Source organism: Mustelus asterias, chromosome 1, assembly GCF_964213995.1.
Source record: "Mustelus asterias chromosome 1, sMusAst1.hap1.1, whole genome shotgun sequence".
In the NCBI taxonomy this organism is placed as follows: domain Eukaryota; kingdom Metazoa; phylum Chordata; class Chondrichthyes; order Carcharhiniformes; family Triakidae; genus Mustelus; species Mustelus asterias.
The window spans coordinates 96,927,871-96,944,673 of record NC_135801.1 but is presented as its reverse complement, the minus strand read 5'-3'; the positions used below and the strand labels follow the sequence as shown (position 1 = coordinate 96,944,673).

Here is a 16,803-nt window from a genome sequence, read left to right as displayed (position 1 = left end):
GTGACAAATTGTGACTTAACGGGCAGCTTCCAAATAAGTCATATTGGACTCAAAATGTTAACTCTTTCTTCTTTCCACAAATTCAGCCCCCGACCTGCTGAGCTTTTCCAGCATTTTGTTTTTATTTCAGTAAAATACCATGCCCTAGCATAGCACTTACCTCGTCTTTAACGGCATTGAGTTGTAATTCAGCACTATGTTTCTTAATGTTGTAGTACTGAACCTCCACCTCGTGGGTAAGCTGCAACCATTTCTGCAGGGTCTCTGGCAGCGCCCAGCCACTGCGGACTTCCAACTCCTTCTCTGCGTTCTTCAGGGCCATACGGACCTACCAATCGCACATTAAAACGGGTCACATGTGTAAGTAATACAAATGGCACTAATTGTATTGAAACGAGTAACACCGGACATTCCATTGCCTTATTCTGAGTCACTCTCATTCAGCAAATTTGATAACCTTGACAGACATTAAGATTTTATTTATCCATTTTCTTGCTTTGGGCTTACCAAGTTATGGCGCATAGAAACACAGAAACTAGGAGCAGGAGTAGGCCATTCGCACCTTAGAGCCTGCTCTGCCATTCATTTTGATCATGGCTGATCATAGAATTCAATATCCTGATCCGCCCCCCCCCCCTCCCCCTTCCCCCCATATCCCTTGATCTCTTTCACCCCAAGAGCTATGTCTAATTTCTTTTTTGTGGCATGTTTGAGGCACGTGAAAAGGGGCTTTTTTTACTCTGCAGAATGATGCCAAGTACATCTGTACAGGGCATTGGTGAGGCCGCAGCTGGAATACTGTGTGCAGTATTGGTCCCCTTATTTGCGGAAGGATATATTGGCCTTGGAGGGAGTGCAGAGAAGGTTCACCAGGTTGATACCAGAGATGAGGAGTGTTGATTATGAGGAGAGACTGAACAGATTGGGTTTGTACTCGTTGGAATTTAGAAGGCTGAGGGGGGATCTTATAGAGACCTATAAGATAATGAAGGGGCTGGATAGGGTAGAGGTGGAGAGATTCTTTCCACTTAGAAAGGAAGCTAGAACTAGAGGGCACAGCCTCAAAATAAAGGGGGGGTCAGTTTAGGACAGAGTTGAGGAGGAACTTCTTCTCCCAGAGGGTGGTGAATCTCTGGAATTCTCTGCCCACTGAAGTGGTGGAGGCTACCTCGTTGAATATGTTTAAATCACGGATAGATGGATTCCTGATCGGTAAGGGAATTAGGGGTTATGGGGATCAGGCGGGTAAGTGGAACTGATCCACTTCAGATCAGCCATGATCTTATTGAATGGCGGGGCAGGCTCGAGGGGCTAGATGGCCTACTCCTGCTCCTATTTCTTATGTTCTTATGTTCTTATGAGAAAACATAGTTGTGAGGAAAAATTAGAGACATTGAGATGGAGAAGGTAAGAGAACATGTACTTGAGGCTTTAAAAATTAGGGGAGTTTTTAAACAGAGTGAATAGAAGAGGTGCTTTTTTTCTTTGATTGGGTAGTCAGGAATGATATTAAAATAATATTTCACCTCTCAACCCACATGTTAGTAGTCTGCCCATTTAAAAGGATGCCCCTGGGTGTTGGTTGGAGGCTGAGCTGAATCCCAAAGGTATCCAGAAATTAATCAAGTTGACTTCACTATCTAGAATATAATACCTTCCATGTTCTACATGCTATCAGGATTCTATCAGATCAGGTTGGGATGAGAACTCTCTCTGTTTACTTCCCTAATTACTGGACAATAGAACATCACATCTACCGGTTCTGGCTCCATGAAACTTGGCCATCCAATTTATATTTGCTTTAATGAAATCCCCTGTTCATACAACCTCTTAGTATTCACATATTTCATTCATTTCCTCCTAATTATTCCACTCTCCCAATAGTTGCAGAATACTAAATTTGTGTCCAGTGTTATTTTAAAATTATGTAGTTCATTACATTTGATCAAATAAATCAATATTGGAGGAATAATTTAGTAACATATATACATATATTGCTGTTCCTCCATTGCCACTAGGTCAGATTCCTATCTAAGAGCATTGTGGGAGCATGTGTATCACATGGACAGTATTGGTTCAAGAGAAAACAAAGCTCACCATAAAGCTTCTCAAGGGTAATTAGGAACACCACTAAATTCTGGCTTTACAAGTAAAGCACAGACAGAAAAATGCAATAGCTTGAACTCCCTGCAGGGAGGGCTAAAAGAAAAATCAGTGAGCTTTGTTTAAAAGTTGGATACAAGTTCAGTACAGCTTTCTCCTCTACTTGCAAGTATAAATACCGTTTATATATGTTTTATTGATAGAGTGGCTAGTTCTCACCCTGTACCTATTCACCAAGTTAGAATTTGGGCTGAATTTTCCTTCCCTGACGTGGGGCCAAATTGTGTTGGGCAGGCTTTATATATGACAGGCAGGACCGAATTCATGAATTTTCCCCATCCCCATTCCCAATACCAGTTTTTTTCATTAGGGCAAGAAAAGGGTCGGATTGCGAGCCTGCACCCAACTATCATAAGGTTGGCAGCTTCATAGCATAAATCTGCATTTCAGATTTTGTGCAGTTTTCAGAGTTGAGCCGGTTTTGGAAGGTGACATCTTTCACATCAACTCAGAGGTGTCATGAACTTGAAAGTGGGGACTGTATGAAAGGTAAATTCAAAGGGTGTTACCAACTCCACATTTTAAAAAAAATTCTCTCATGGGACTCACCAGCAAGGCAAGCATTTGGTCCCATCACTAATTGCCTTTTAACTGAATGGCTTGCTGGACCATTCTCGAGGACAGCTAAGAATTAACCATATTAGAGGAGCACAGATATCTTTCAGTGTTACGCAAGAACAGAAGGAAAAGGAGAAAGAGTGGTCCATTCACCTCCTCAAACCTGTACTTCCATTCTGATTGTCACTCTAACTCCATTTTCCAGCATGCCCCCCTATAACTGTCAAAAATCTGTCAACCCAACTTTGAATATATTCAAAGATTGAGATTCCACTGTTCTCTGTGGAAGAGATTGCCAAAGACAAATGGTCCCTTTTTTGCCTCATTTCAGTCTTAGATGGGGGAGCCCTAATTTTGTAACTGTGCCCCCGAGTCCCAAGCAACATCGTTCTTATTTTCAAATTCCTCCACGGCCTTAACTCCTTCATACCTCTGAAATCTGCAACCCCACAGCTCTCCAAGGTACCTGCACTCCTCTGCTTCTGGTCTCTTGTGCATTCCCAGTTCCAATTGCTCCAGCACTGGCAGCTGTACCTTCGCTTGCCCAAACCCTGAAATTCCCTTCCTACACCTCTCCACCTCTACCTTGCTTTCCTCCTTTAGGGCACTTCTTAAAACCTAATCTCGCCGATCAAGCTTTTGGTCATCTGATCTAATATCTTGTTATGTGGCACGGTGTTTCATTACTCTACTGTGAAGCGCCTCATGTTAAAGGTGCTGCTATATGAATGTAAGTTGTTGTTGGCTTTAAAGAAGATTTTGAAGACAGAGTAGGGTGAAAAGACAAAGGGATTTAAGGGAGGGGATTCCAGAGAATGAGCTAAGCATCTGGAAGTCAGATACCAAAGGTGAAGGAAGTGGAGCACGCAGAGACTGGAACCAAAATAACCTAGAATTCAGTGGGGGAGAGGCTTTCACAGCTACAAAAAAGTAACAGGAGATAGGAAAAGGGTGGCATGGTGGCACAGTGGTTAGCACTGCTGCCTCACAGCGCCAGGGACCTGGATTCAATTCCGGCCTTGGGTCACTGTCTATGTGGAGTTTGCACTTTCTCCCTGTGTCTGCGTGGGTTTCCTCCAGGTGCTCCGATTTCCTCCCACAGTCCAAAGATGTGCAGGTTTGATTGGCCATGCTAAACTGACCCTAGTGTCAGGGGAATTCACAGAATAAATATGTGGAGTTAAGGGAATAGGGCCTGGGTGGGACTGTGGTCGGTATAGACTTGAATGGCCTCCTTCTGCACTGTAGGGATTCTATGGAAGATCACGATCCTGGAAGGGTTTTAAAACAATGAGAGTGCCAACTTTTACCAACCCAGTGCAGCTAAACCAGATGAGTAAATGAGACAGCATCAAATAATCCTGACCAATAGAATTTGTTGATTTACTGTTTGAAAGTCATCAAGGCAAAATGCACATTTATCTGTGTTTGTATTCTGAGGATACCTTTAAAAATCACACGTGAAAAAAAAACTGAATTATTACAAATGTTCAGCATAACTTCAAACCATTTCCTTGTCATATGCTGCATTCAAATTACTACATATTTTAATCATTTTGCAAGCTGCACCATACAAGTTTTGACCTTTGGAAAACATTTCTTGTTTCTTCATCAAAAATTGAACAGACCTACAAAGACTGCAATTATTTTCCCTTTGTACTACTGCAATAGCTGAATTTCCGGTTATACGAGGTCTGCCAAACAGCATACACAATGTTTTTTTTAAAGCCACCTATTTAGGTCACCTTGTTACAGTTCCCAGTAACTTTTATCGGGATGTGCATTTCAGCATTTCATGTTTGCTCTCACCACCGTAAACTTCAAGGGAGCATAATCTGAAAATTAGAGCTATCTGGGCCATTCAGGTACAAAATTCAGAGCAATGATTTCAAAATACTACTTCAATTGAGTGCTTAGTGTAATGTGTCCCACCTGGGACCATTACTGGGAAACTGGTTCATAATTAAGTCAGCCCATGAACAAGATGTTGCCAATCACTTAGCAAAGAAAATCCAGCAAATAGGGTAAGTTTCACCTGCACCACCTGAGCAGTGGTGGAGCAGATTGACAGCCCATTGTAGAATGGACATTAGAATAAGGTACAGTTAATGTAGATTGGGAGGACTTGCGTTTGCTCAGTAAAAAGTCTAAGACTTGTGTGTTTGTATGTGTGTGTGTGTGTGTATAGTCAAAAGAGTTAGAGCCAGAACATTCAAGAATGAAATTGGGAAATATTTCTTAGAAGTCATAGAAACCCTACAGTGCAGAAGGAGGCCATTCGGCCCATCGAGTCTGCACCAACCACAATCCCACCCAGGCCCTACCCCCACATATTTACCCGCTAATCCCTCTAACCTACACATCCCAGGACTCTAAGGGGCAATTTTTAACCTGGCCAATCAACCTAACCCGCACATCTTTGGACTGTGGGAGGAAACCGGAGCACCCGGAGGAAACCCACGCAGACACGAGGAGAATGTGCAAACTCCACACAGACAGTGACCCGAGCCGGGAATCGAACCCAGGACCCTGGAGCTGTGAAGCAGCAGTGCTAACCACTGTGCTACCGTGCCGCCTTTCTTCATGGAAAGGGTGGTAGAAGTTTGGAACGTTCTTCCAAAAATAGTAATTGATGCTAAATCAATTGTTAATTTAGAAATAGAGCTAGATTTCTTTTATCCACATGTATTAATGGATATCAGACAATTGTGAATATATGGAGTTAGGCTGTAGGTCGGTCATGCTGTTACTGAATAGTGATAGAGGCTCGATGGGCTAAATGGCCTCTTGTTCCCAGGTATGGAAGATGATGCTTATGGGTAAATGACTGAATTCATTCCTTCTTAGAGTTGAAAAGTTTACTGTGATTGAAAATGATCCTCTTTGTTTCTAGTCAGATTTTAACCTCCTTCACCTGAAGATTCGTAGTTCTGACTGGAGCAATGGATATGTAAAATTGAAAAATGAAGAACCGTAATATTTTAAGAAGTGGTGTTCTGCATTTTTGGAAGTCCCTGTAAATTGTCAAATTTGCTTTTGGCTTCAGTTTTAAAGGAGTCAAGTCTGCTTTTAAAGAGGAAAATAATAAACATGAAAAAAATGAAAGGCTTGTATTTTCACAACCTCACGATTTCCCAGAGCAATTTTATTCCCTCAGTGAAAACAAGAGCCCACCCTGATCTTATGGGGGTGGGACTTGAATGTCTGAACCTCCTGACAAGAGACAAGTGTGCTACCGCTGACCAAAGGCTGATACCAATTTCTAAAACAGCAATACCTACATAATTTGTTGTTTTAGCAGAAACCGTCTAGTAATACAAATGACCCATGTTGCAATGAATTTACACCATGCATTTGTAGAAAAGGGCAATAGAGTAACTAAGGAGAGAGTAGGCCCTCCTAAGGATCAGCAAGGTCATCTATGTGCAGATCCACAAGAGATGGGCGAGATCCTAAATGAATATTTTTCATCAGTATTTACCGTTGAGAAAAGCATGAATGTTAGGGAACTTGGGGAGATAAATAGTAATGTCTTGAGGAGTGCATATATAACAGAGAAGGAGCTGCTGGAAATCTTAATGTGCATCAAGGTAGATAAATCCCCAGGACCTGATGAAGTGGATCCCAGGACAATGTGGGAGGCTAGGGAGGAAATTGTGGGTCCTCCAGCAGAGATATTTGAATCATCGATAGTCACAGGTGAGGTGCCTTAAGATTGGAGGGTGGCAAATGTTGTGCCTTTGTTTAAGAAGGGCTGCAGTGAAAAGCCTGGGAACTACAGGTCAGTGAGCCTCACATCTGTAGTGGATAAGTTGTTAGAAGGTATTTTGAGAGACAGGATCTACAGGCATTTAGAGACGCAAGGACTGATTAGGGACAGTCAGCATGGCTTTGTGAGTGGAAAATCATGTCTCACAAATTTTATTGAGTTTTTTGAAGGGCTAACCAAGAAGGTAGGTGAGGGCAGTGCAGTTGATGTTGTCTACATGGACTTTAGCAAGGCCTTTGACAATGTACCACACGGTAGGTTGTTGCATAAGGTTAAATCTCACGGGATCCAGGGTGAGGTAGCCAAGTGGATACAAAATTGGCTTAATGACAGAATGTGGAGATGCCAGCGTTGGACTGGGGTAAACACAGTAAGAAGTCTCACTACACCAGGTTAAAGTCCAACAGGTTTATTTGATAGCAAAAGCCACTAGCTTTCGGAGCGCTGCTCCTTCGTCAGGTAAGTGGGAGTTCTGTTCACAAACAGGGCATATAAAGACACAAACTCAATTTACAAAATAATGGTTGGAATGCGAATCTTTACAGATAATCAAGTCTTAAAGGTACAGACAATTTAAGTGGAGAGAAGGTTAAGCACAGGTTAAAGAGATGTGTATTGTCTCCAGACAGGACAGCTAGTGAGATTTTGCAAGCCCAGGCAAATCGTGGGGGTTACAGAGAGTGTGACATGAACCCAAGATCCCGGTTGAGGCCATCCTCATGTGTGCGGAACTTGACTATCAGTCTCTGCTCAGCGACTCTGCGTTGTCGTGAGTCGTGAAGGCCGCCTTGGAGAACGCTTTCCCGAAGATCAGAGGCCGAATGCCCGTGACCGCTCAAGTGTTCCCCAACAGCAAGAGAACACTCTTGCCTGGTGAATCACCTGTTGGACTTTAACCTGGTGTTGTGAGACTTAATGACAGAAGACAGAGGGTGGTTGTAGAGGGTTGTTTTTCAAACTGGAGGTCTGTGACCAATGTGTGCCTCAGGGATCGGTGCTGGGTCCACTGTTATTTGTTATTTATATTAATGATTTGGATGAGATTTTGGAGGCATGGTTAGTAAGTTTGCAAATGACACCAAGATTGGTGGCACAGTGGACAGTGAAGGTGGTCATCTAGGATTGCAATGGGATCCTGATCAATTGGGCCAGTGAGCTGACGAATGGCAGATGGAGTTTAATTTAGATAAATGCGAGGTGATGCATTTTGGTCAATCGAATCAGGGCAGGACTTGCTCAGTTAATGGTAGGGCATTGGGGAGAGTTACAGAACAAAGAGATCTAGGGGTACATGTTCATAGCTCCTTGAAAGTGGAATCACAGGTGGACAGAATGGTGAAGGAGGCATTTGGCATGCTTGGTTTCATTGGTCAGAACATTGAATATAGGAGTTGGACGTCTTGTTGAAGTTGTACAAGACATTGGTAAGGCCACACTTGGAATACTGTGTACAGTTCTGGTTACCCTATTATAGAAAGGTAATTGATAAACTAGAAAGAGTGCAGAAAAGATTTACTAGGATGCTACTAGGACTTGATGGATTGAGTTATAAGGAGAGGCTGGATAGACTGGGTCTTTTTTCTCTGGAGCGTAGGAGGCTGAGGGGTGATCTTATAGAGGTCTATAAAATAATAAGGGGCATAGATCAGCTAGATAGTCAATATCTTTTCCCAAAGGTAGGGGAGTCTGAAACTAGAGGGCATAGGTTTAAGGTGAGAGGGGAGAGATACAAAAGTGTCCAGAGGGGCAATTTTTTCACAGAGGGTGGTGAGTGTCTGGAACAAGCTGCCAGAGGTAGTAGTAGAGGTGGGTACAATTTTGTCTTTTAAAAAGCGTTTAGACAGGTACATGGCTAAGATGGGTATAGAAGGATATGGGCCAAATGCGGGCAATTGGGACTAGCTTAGGGACTAAAAAAAGGGGCTGCATGGACAAGTTGGGCCAAAGGGCCTGTTTCCATGCTGTAAACCTCTATGACTTTATGACCTCTATTAAATATGGCTGGTTTTCATTTGCCTCCGTCGTCACCATTTTTAATCTACATTAACTCTTTTAATAAAAAAAGCATTTGCACCTGTACAAGCTCCTCTTCTGCATACTTCAGCCGGCTGAGTTCAGTCTCTGAACCCTCTCTCAGTTCCCTCAGGCGCTGAGCCTCCCGCTTGGCATCATTTATTTCTGTTTTCATTTTTTGTTCTAAATTTTGCTTCTCCACTTCCACTGTTCTATTTTCTTCTTGAGCTTTTTGAAGCCTGCATCAGGGTGAGAGAAGTAACAAAATAAATAAATAAAATGCTCTCTCTTCACAAAAGCTATCACTTATAAAAATAGTCTTTCCCTTGAGCCATCCTATTCTTCATTTGGCATGCAATAGTGACAAGTGGAGATCATGAACTGAGCAGACTTGAGCAGGGGTCAAGTCATTGAATAAGCGTTGACTTTATTCCTAATATCTAATGTGATGTTGCCATAAATGCAATAGGGGGAAAAAGATCTGCAAGTTGCCTGAAGATTGACATAATTTGGAGCAGATGCACTCTCAGTGTAAAATGCTGTTAGGATTAACCTTTTTTTATTCATTTGTGGGCATCGCTGGCGTTCCAGCATTTATTGCCCATCCCTAGTTGCCCTCGAGAAGGCGGTGGTGAGCTGCCTTCTTGAATCGCTGCAGTCCATGTTCTGTGGGTTGACCCACAATGCCGCTAGGGAGGGAATTCCAGGATTTTGACCCAGCGACTGCGAAGGAACGGCAATATATTTCCAAGTCAGGATGGTGAGTGGCTTGGAGGGGAACTTGCAGGTGGTGGTATTCCCATTTATCTGCTGCCCTTGTCCTTCTAGATGGAAGTGGTCATGGGTTTGGAAGCTGCTGTCTAAGGATTTTTGGTGAATTGCTGCAGTGCATCTTGTAGATAGTACACACTGCTGCTACTGAGCGTCAGTGATGGAGAAATTGAATGTTTGTAGATATGGTGCCAATCAAGTGGGCTGCTTTGTCCTGGATGGTGTTAAGCTTCTTGATTGCTGTTGGAGCTGCACCCATCCAGGCAAGTGGGGAGTATTCCATCACACTCCTTACTTGTGCCTTGTCGATGGTGGACAGGCTTTGGGGAGTCAGGAGGTGAGTTACTTGCTACTATATTCCAAGCCTCTGACCTGCTCTTGTAGCCACTGTGTTTATGTGGTGAGTCCAATTGAGTTTCTGGTCAATGGTAATCCTAAGGATGTTGACAGTGGGGGATTCAGTGATGGTTAGATAATTGAACCTAATTGGAAATAGGGGTTTTTAAACTGAGAATCAAATGCCACTTTTCAAGCATCCATTTAAAATATTTTAATAGAATTCATGCCCACTTAACTCTGGGGTTAGTTGTTGTATATGAGAGTTCAATGTTTTCTTAGTTCACTACTACACGAAGTTCTGGATAAAGTGGATTCAGCACATTGCTCAAAAAAGATGCCACCCGTTAGATAACCATAGCAAAACAGAATTTTAAAAATAAATCACCGGACATAACCTAGCACACCTTTAAACAGATATGGCAGAAGGGATGTGGATATATGAACATCTAGTTACTAACAAGTATTTTCTGAATCTCTGCCATAAAACAAATCAAGAGAAATAAATATGCCACAACTCAAGACTTAAGACTTATACCAGGTTTAAGCTGCGACAGGGAAGATCGCTTTCTTTGGAAATACATGCTCCACTCATCTGTACTTATCTTTGGGAAGTAAATTTTGAGTATCTGGCATGGATTTTATTCCCACCTTTGCTCTCATCTCACCTCGCTTGAAATTCCATCAGGCTTTCCTCTGCTTTGTGCAGACTGTCCAGGTCTTTCATCATCTTTGCAACATGTTCTTTTGAATTTCTGTTCTGTGTGTATGCAAACCAACAGCCACCAATACCAACCACCATGGAAACAGCGAGAATAAAATCCTTCAACCAATTGTGGCGAGGGCCTGAAAAGCAGAAACCACCGTGAAGGCAAAGTTCAATGAGCCATTAAACATCTTCGAACAGTTTTAATAATTTAATCATTCGGCTGTTTCTCTTTCTGCACCTGGTTTTAAAGTTGCATTAATTTTTCATTCGGTGCATTCATCTTAAATATGTAATTTCTTTTAGTCTGACATACTTACCAGGAACATATACGTGCGCAGAAATGTAAATATACAAATATTACAAAGGGAACCAATATACAGTAGAAGTTTACTGCAATACCAACCCAACAATTTGCCTACATTGTTTACTGCAGGGAAAGGACAGTTTCGAGTGTGGTACTGACAATGATGGCTTTGAGTGGATAAACCTAAAAATCTGAATGTTTGTAGACAAATTAAGATTGAGTACATTTTTCAACTTGATAGTTGCCGTGAGGAGCACTTCCTAGTGCTAGCTTTTATTTGATTCAGTTTTACAAAATAACTCAACTTCTCAGACTTGCTATGTTGAGACTAGAACTCACGTTCACAGATTGTCAGTCATTGCTTCTGGCTGGATTACTCATCCAGAATCAAAACCACTGCATTACCATATCCTTCTGACCAATAATGGGCCAGATCTCCCTGCAGTAGCAGGATAGGAAATGTCCACCATGAATCTGGCTGTCTAGTGTGTTGATCTCACCGTTTGCAAGTTTCTCCAAACTTTCTTCCATTTCTAATTAGAATGCATCACAGCAAGTGGTTAGCACTGTTGCCTAACAACGCTAGGGACCTTGGGTAAATGTCCATGTGAAGTTTGCACATTCTTCCAATGTCCGCGTGGGGTTTCCTCCGGGTGCTCCGGTTTCATCCCACAGTTCAAAGATGTGCCGGTCAGGTGGATTACCATGGTAAATTGCCCCTTAGTGTCTCAGGATGTGTAGGTAGGGGGATTAGTGGAGTAAATACATGGGGTAATGGAGATAGAACCAGGGTGAAATGCTCTGTTCGAGAGTTAGAACATAGAACATTATAGCGCAGTACAGGCCCTTCGGCCCTCGATGTTGCGCCGACCAGTGGTACCAATCTAAAGCCCCTCTAATCTACACTATTCCAATATCATCCATATGTTTATCCAATAGCCACTTGAAAGCTCTCAACGTTGACGAGTCCACCACTGGTGCAGGCAGGGCATTCCACGCCCTTACTACTCTGAGTAAAGAACCTACCTCTAACATCTGTCCTATATCTCTCACCCCTCAATTTAAAGCTATGTCCCCTCGTGCTAGCCAACACCATCCAAGGAAAAAGGCTCGGTTCAGTTGGTACAGACACGATGGGCTGAATGATCTCCCTCTGCACCATAGGGATTTTATGATTCAACAATGGTGGTGAGCGAAAGTGGTGTCATTTTCCCTGTGATTCGATGAATAAACAGAGTGGCAATCTAAAACTGCGAAACAAGCTATCACGCATGCTGAAGCATGGCGCAAATCAAAAACACTACTCCCATCATGTCGATCAGTTCTCAAAGAAATGGCTGGCTTCCCTTCAGACTGTGTTGTAAAAGTACTAGAAATTTGAGATCCTATGTGCTGAGGCCCTGTTTATTCGTGCAACTCAGTTTTGTTTTAAAATTATAAATCTCAATGCTGCCCGGACGTCAAGCACAGTAATTCTATATCAAAGTGGCAGCGCCATGAAAACTGGTGATAATCCAGCAAAATCATGATGCATTTTCTTTGTTTTCAATAGAGAATGCAGCTACAAAAATGAGGTTCCAACTGTTTTGGGTTAAAATTATGTGCATGGCACATTAGAATCTCTGATGCGCTTTGTTGTGTGTGGCTCCGCAACAGGAATAAAGAATTTGAACTGTGAGGCGAAGTAGGAGGGAGGTTCCAAAAAAATGGAACTCCCTGGTTCCCACAAACGACCACATGCTTTAGGCGAGTTGGTTAGAGCTATCCGGGCAACCATTTTTGGATGGAATGTTCATGCTACCAAATTTATTCGCAAGCCGGGTAAAATGCCCTTGGGTTTTGTGGTAGTGCCAGAGGCCATGTTATGGCAGCTGTTTTTCTCAAAGTTAGCCATGTGTTGAGACAGGCGTTCTATAGCCAAGGACAAGTTACTGAAAAAGATGCCTCAGACAGTGAGAGAGCTCATCTTCCAATATCCTTCAAGAAGAGCGAGAGAAGACAATTTAGTGACTCGGATCCTATAGAATGCATGAAGTCTGTGTATGGGGAAGATGGAAAAGCAAACACCACCATTAGAGTTATAATCACTTTTCTGGCTAAGAGTAACGGCCAAATAAAGAATAACTACAGCAAGGCATATTTGGAAAACAGCATAACAGTAATAGCAATAATACTATTTGTTAACAATTCTATTCAGTCCTGTTCGGTATCTGGGCCAACGATTCAGCGCATGGCAGCTGAAGATCACTGTGATTGTTAGCAAGTAATTCAATGAACTCGGCAACGAAGATGACTGAAAAAAATTGTGGTGGCAGAATTATCACCTTTGCAATTTATAGCTGAAGATTAATGTCGGCACGATTGGGACAGAAGGATCTATTTTATTTCCACAGTCTGCAGTAGCCAGGGTTTAGACAGGCAAAGATCAATCCATCACACAGCACTGCCAGAATTGTAATGAAGTGCAATCCCTGTTTGGTTTTATTGTTTTAAACAAATCCATCTCAAGTTTTCAGCAAATTTTTGAAGAAGCTCATAAGACATTTTTGAAAAATAATTGAAAGGGAGGAGCTCCACCTGGAGGTGGCAATGTTGGAGATTTTGCAGATGCTTCTGTTCTTACGCAACCCTTACTCTCACCTCATGTTTCTCTAGAAGTGGAATCTACATTTATATTGAAGGCTGAGCAGTTTCCATTTCCTCGCATTATGTTCCCTTAAATTTACACCCGTCAGTGTCATTATTAATTACAAAATACTTGGAACAAAAAAGCTCCTATGTCTTATGTGTTATGGTCTTACAGAACAAGAGTAAGATACTAAATTCTCCTCAATGTTAAGCTCAGCTGCACGCAGGATTTTAGCTGAATTTCTTGACGTCTAATAACATTAGTAACACTGGGGAAATATTTGAGATTTAACTCACCGCAAAATGCATCATCCCACCCATAAAAAAATACATCTTTTAATCCTAGACCTGCAAATTTTCTGGCTTTTACTCTCACCATGGCCCATCTACTTAGTTTCTGCTTTCTGCAAGGGCAGACGTAATAACAACTCTGCATCGTCACAACACATTAGAGTTTGGGACGGCAAGTACTAAAGTAGCTCAGGTCCAGCAGCAAGGCCTGGTGAGGCACCAAAGTTATTCTCATATACATCTGACAACAATTGAACAATTAGGTGTGAGATTCATAAAAATGTAATTTAGTACAAATATTTGCAATTCTGAAGCCAACAACGTAATATGGAAAGCTCATCCTTTTCAGCAAGATTTTGTCCTTTTTTCAAAAAAGGAAAACTGGCACTTTTGTTCAGATAACAACCTTTATTGCCAGTAGCAGGTGAGGCTGTTACAGTATTCAGAATATGTTCGGTGAAACTGTTTCAAAGCTGTCCACAATTCTGCTATTCGTTGTTCAGTTTCATCGCGGCTCAAACATTCACAATTCGGCTCATTTTATAGTTTATAAACGTAGTCATCCTTTAAATTTGCTCTGTGCCTTAATTACTTAAAAGAAAACTATGACTGCTCGTAATAACTTAAGACAACAGCTTCAAGGCCTGGTACTGTTACTGTGTGATGCAACTGATGGCTAGTAAGCTTGTCAAAACTATTTGCCTGATGTTTCTGCAGAGGTTCTTCAAAATTTATGGCACAAGTTTGCTGGAAACAATAACAAAATTAAAGCTTGTTTCACTGATTTTCCAACGAAATTACAGGAAATGATTTGCAGAAATTCAACCCCATTATATCAAGAGGATCCAAGCACCATAAAAGTATTAGATGTGTAGCAACAGTGCCACCTAATGGGGAAGCAATTACTCTAACTGGGGCATACGATGCTCATTTTCAGCCTCTCTCAGGTTGCATGTTCTCCTGACTTTTTTAAAAACAAATTCAAGCTATTAATTTAAGATATGACTGACTAAAGGTGGGATAAAATTGAACAGCAGCCAGAATCCATCAATTCCGTACACACTCAATATCTGCCTTCGACCGGTGATTTATCCAAAATTTATCCAATGAGTAGCCAAGTCATACAGACCAACGAGTTCCCAAGTATAATGCTTTGGACAGGTTAATGTCAGCCAATAGCAGCAGCAACAATATTACAATCGACCTCAGCTCAACTGAGGCATGAAGGAGAGAGACAAAACAAAGCTTCCACTTCTGGTCACCGTCACCATGTGCCAACTCGGAGACCTCACCTTGCTGCTTTAGGTAGCAGCCTGCTAATTAGTTACAGGACGAATGGCAAGATGGTGTGGGGGGGGGGGGGGGGGGGGGGGGGGAGAGAGAGAGAGAGGAGATGAACAATGTAGTGAGGTGGGGGGGTGGGGAGGGTGATCAGTGTAGTTGGGGGGGGGGGTTTAGTTGGGATGGGGGGGTGGGGGGGGTGGGGGTGAACGAATCCCCATTATCAACACACAAAAAGCTACAGAATATTTTAACAGAATCGGGCAATCTTAACAGACACTCACGTATCGGAGCTCCAAACAGCACAGCATCCAGTGCCTTCAGCTGAAGCTTCTGTCTGTGACTTCGGTCAGTGATTTTTAAATTTGAGATCATAAAAGGAATCTCATTCACGGCTAACCTGTAAGATAAACACAGTGACTTCAAAAACATCACACACGGTGGGCAGTACGGTGGCACAGTGGTTAGCACTGCTGGCTTACAACGCGAGGGACCCCAGTTCGATTCCTGGCTTAGGTCACTGTCTGTGCAGAGTCTGCACATTCTCCCCGTGTCTGTGTGGGTTTCCTCTGGTTTTCTCCCACAGCGCGAAAGATGTGCTGGTTGTCCGTGCTAAATTCTCCCTCAGTGTACTCCAACAGGCGCCGGAGTGTGGCGACCAGGGCATTTTCATAGTAACTTCATTGCAATGTTAATGTAAGCCTTACTTGTGACTAATAAATAAACTTTAAACTTGAACTTTCAACTTCCAGATAACATCGCAATGTCGAATTGATCTGTACAATGTAAGACAACTTGCTTTTTCACTACTTATTTTGTAATTTTCCTCCTTTCCCTGTTCTTATAAAGCTTAGTTTTTTGCTGGGCTGAAGTTCCACTGAAGTGACTAGCCTTCTAAACATTCACCAGGTTGACCACTCTGGACACGAGCCTTGATGGCGAGTCTCAGTGGTCTGGTTTGACTCAAGTGTATCACTGCCGGGCTTGATGCCGTCCTCTCAACAAATAAAAATTCACTTTCCAGTAAGAGTCACTAGGTGAGAAATTGGGCTTGCAGGACCTGTGTTAAGGCAGTACAAGGGCACTTAAAGCCAGCGGTGGTGCACAAGCACATATCTGCAGTAAATTGTTCTGGGCACCATGTTGCTGGGGACATTAGCACACATGCAGTGATCCTCCATTAGAGGTATGCAGTTTGTTGCCCAGATTTTTTTCATTGGTACCTTTCGGTACTTTAATTCTAATTAAAAAAAGCCAAATCAAAGCAAGTCCAATTATGCTCCCCACATGAGGGGCAAAAGATCCAAAGCTGACAAGACAAGACATTGCACCCCATCTTGGGCTCAATCAAACAAGATCCAAGCTGAGAAGACACTGCACCCCATTCTGGGCTTGATCCAATGCTTCACCTTAGCCAAAAGGCCTAGATGGCTTGGAAAAATTGCAAAATTTAAAGCCTTGTTTTAACCTCACTGAATGCCCTGATCCTTTACTCTACCCTAGCCTGAGCAAACCCATGTTCATGTCATGAAACAGTCTAGTGATTGTTGGTTAATTCTGGATCCTAGAAGGTTTTTGTCTAGCAGCAACAATTATGGACGGTTCAGTAAAATCGATTAATTTCAGAAACAATTTGCATTTCAGGTCAAATTAAAACTTTAAAGGAAAGGACGGACTTGTGTTTATGTAAGGTGCCTTTCAAACCTTCAGGATGTCTCAAAATACATCAGTGACAACGATTTACTTTCGGAGTGTAGTCACTGTTCTCTTTAATCAGAAAACACAACTATTTTTCACAAGTTGTTTTGGTGGTCTCAACTGGGGGATAAGATGTTGGCCAGAATACTGAAAGGATGTGCCTGCTCTTCTTCAAAAAAAGCAATGGGATCTTTTATATTGCACAGGGTGGACAACTGGAAACACCACTGTTGCTGGTGTGGAGGCCAAGTACAAACACAGGCAGGTGGGCTGAAAAGCCTG

General features: G+C 42.4%; 1 protein-coding gene across 2 annotated transcripts in view; it reads right to left on the bottom strand.

Annotated features, from left to right (window-relative positions):
- The window catches only part of stim2b (stromal interaction molecule 2b), a 128,940-nt gene that overhangs the window by 16,969 nt on the left and 95,168 nt on the right, over positions 1–16,803 (bottom strand). For both annotated transcript variants that reach the window (XM_078215684.1, XM_078215675.1), the window contains exons 6-9: positions 15,108–15,223; positions 10,279–10,456; positions 8,565–8,742; positions 161–328 (exon numbers count right to left, since the gene is read on the bottom strand). In XM_078215684.1, coding sequence (XP_078071810.1) covers positions 161–328; positions 8,565–8,742; positions 10,279–10,456; positions 15,108–15,223 — 640 coding nt within the window. The remainder of the gene's footprint in view (positions 1–160; positions 329–8,564; positions 8,743–10,278; positions 10,457–15,107; positions 15,224–16,803) is intronic.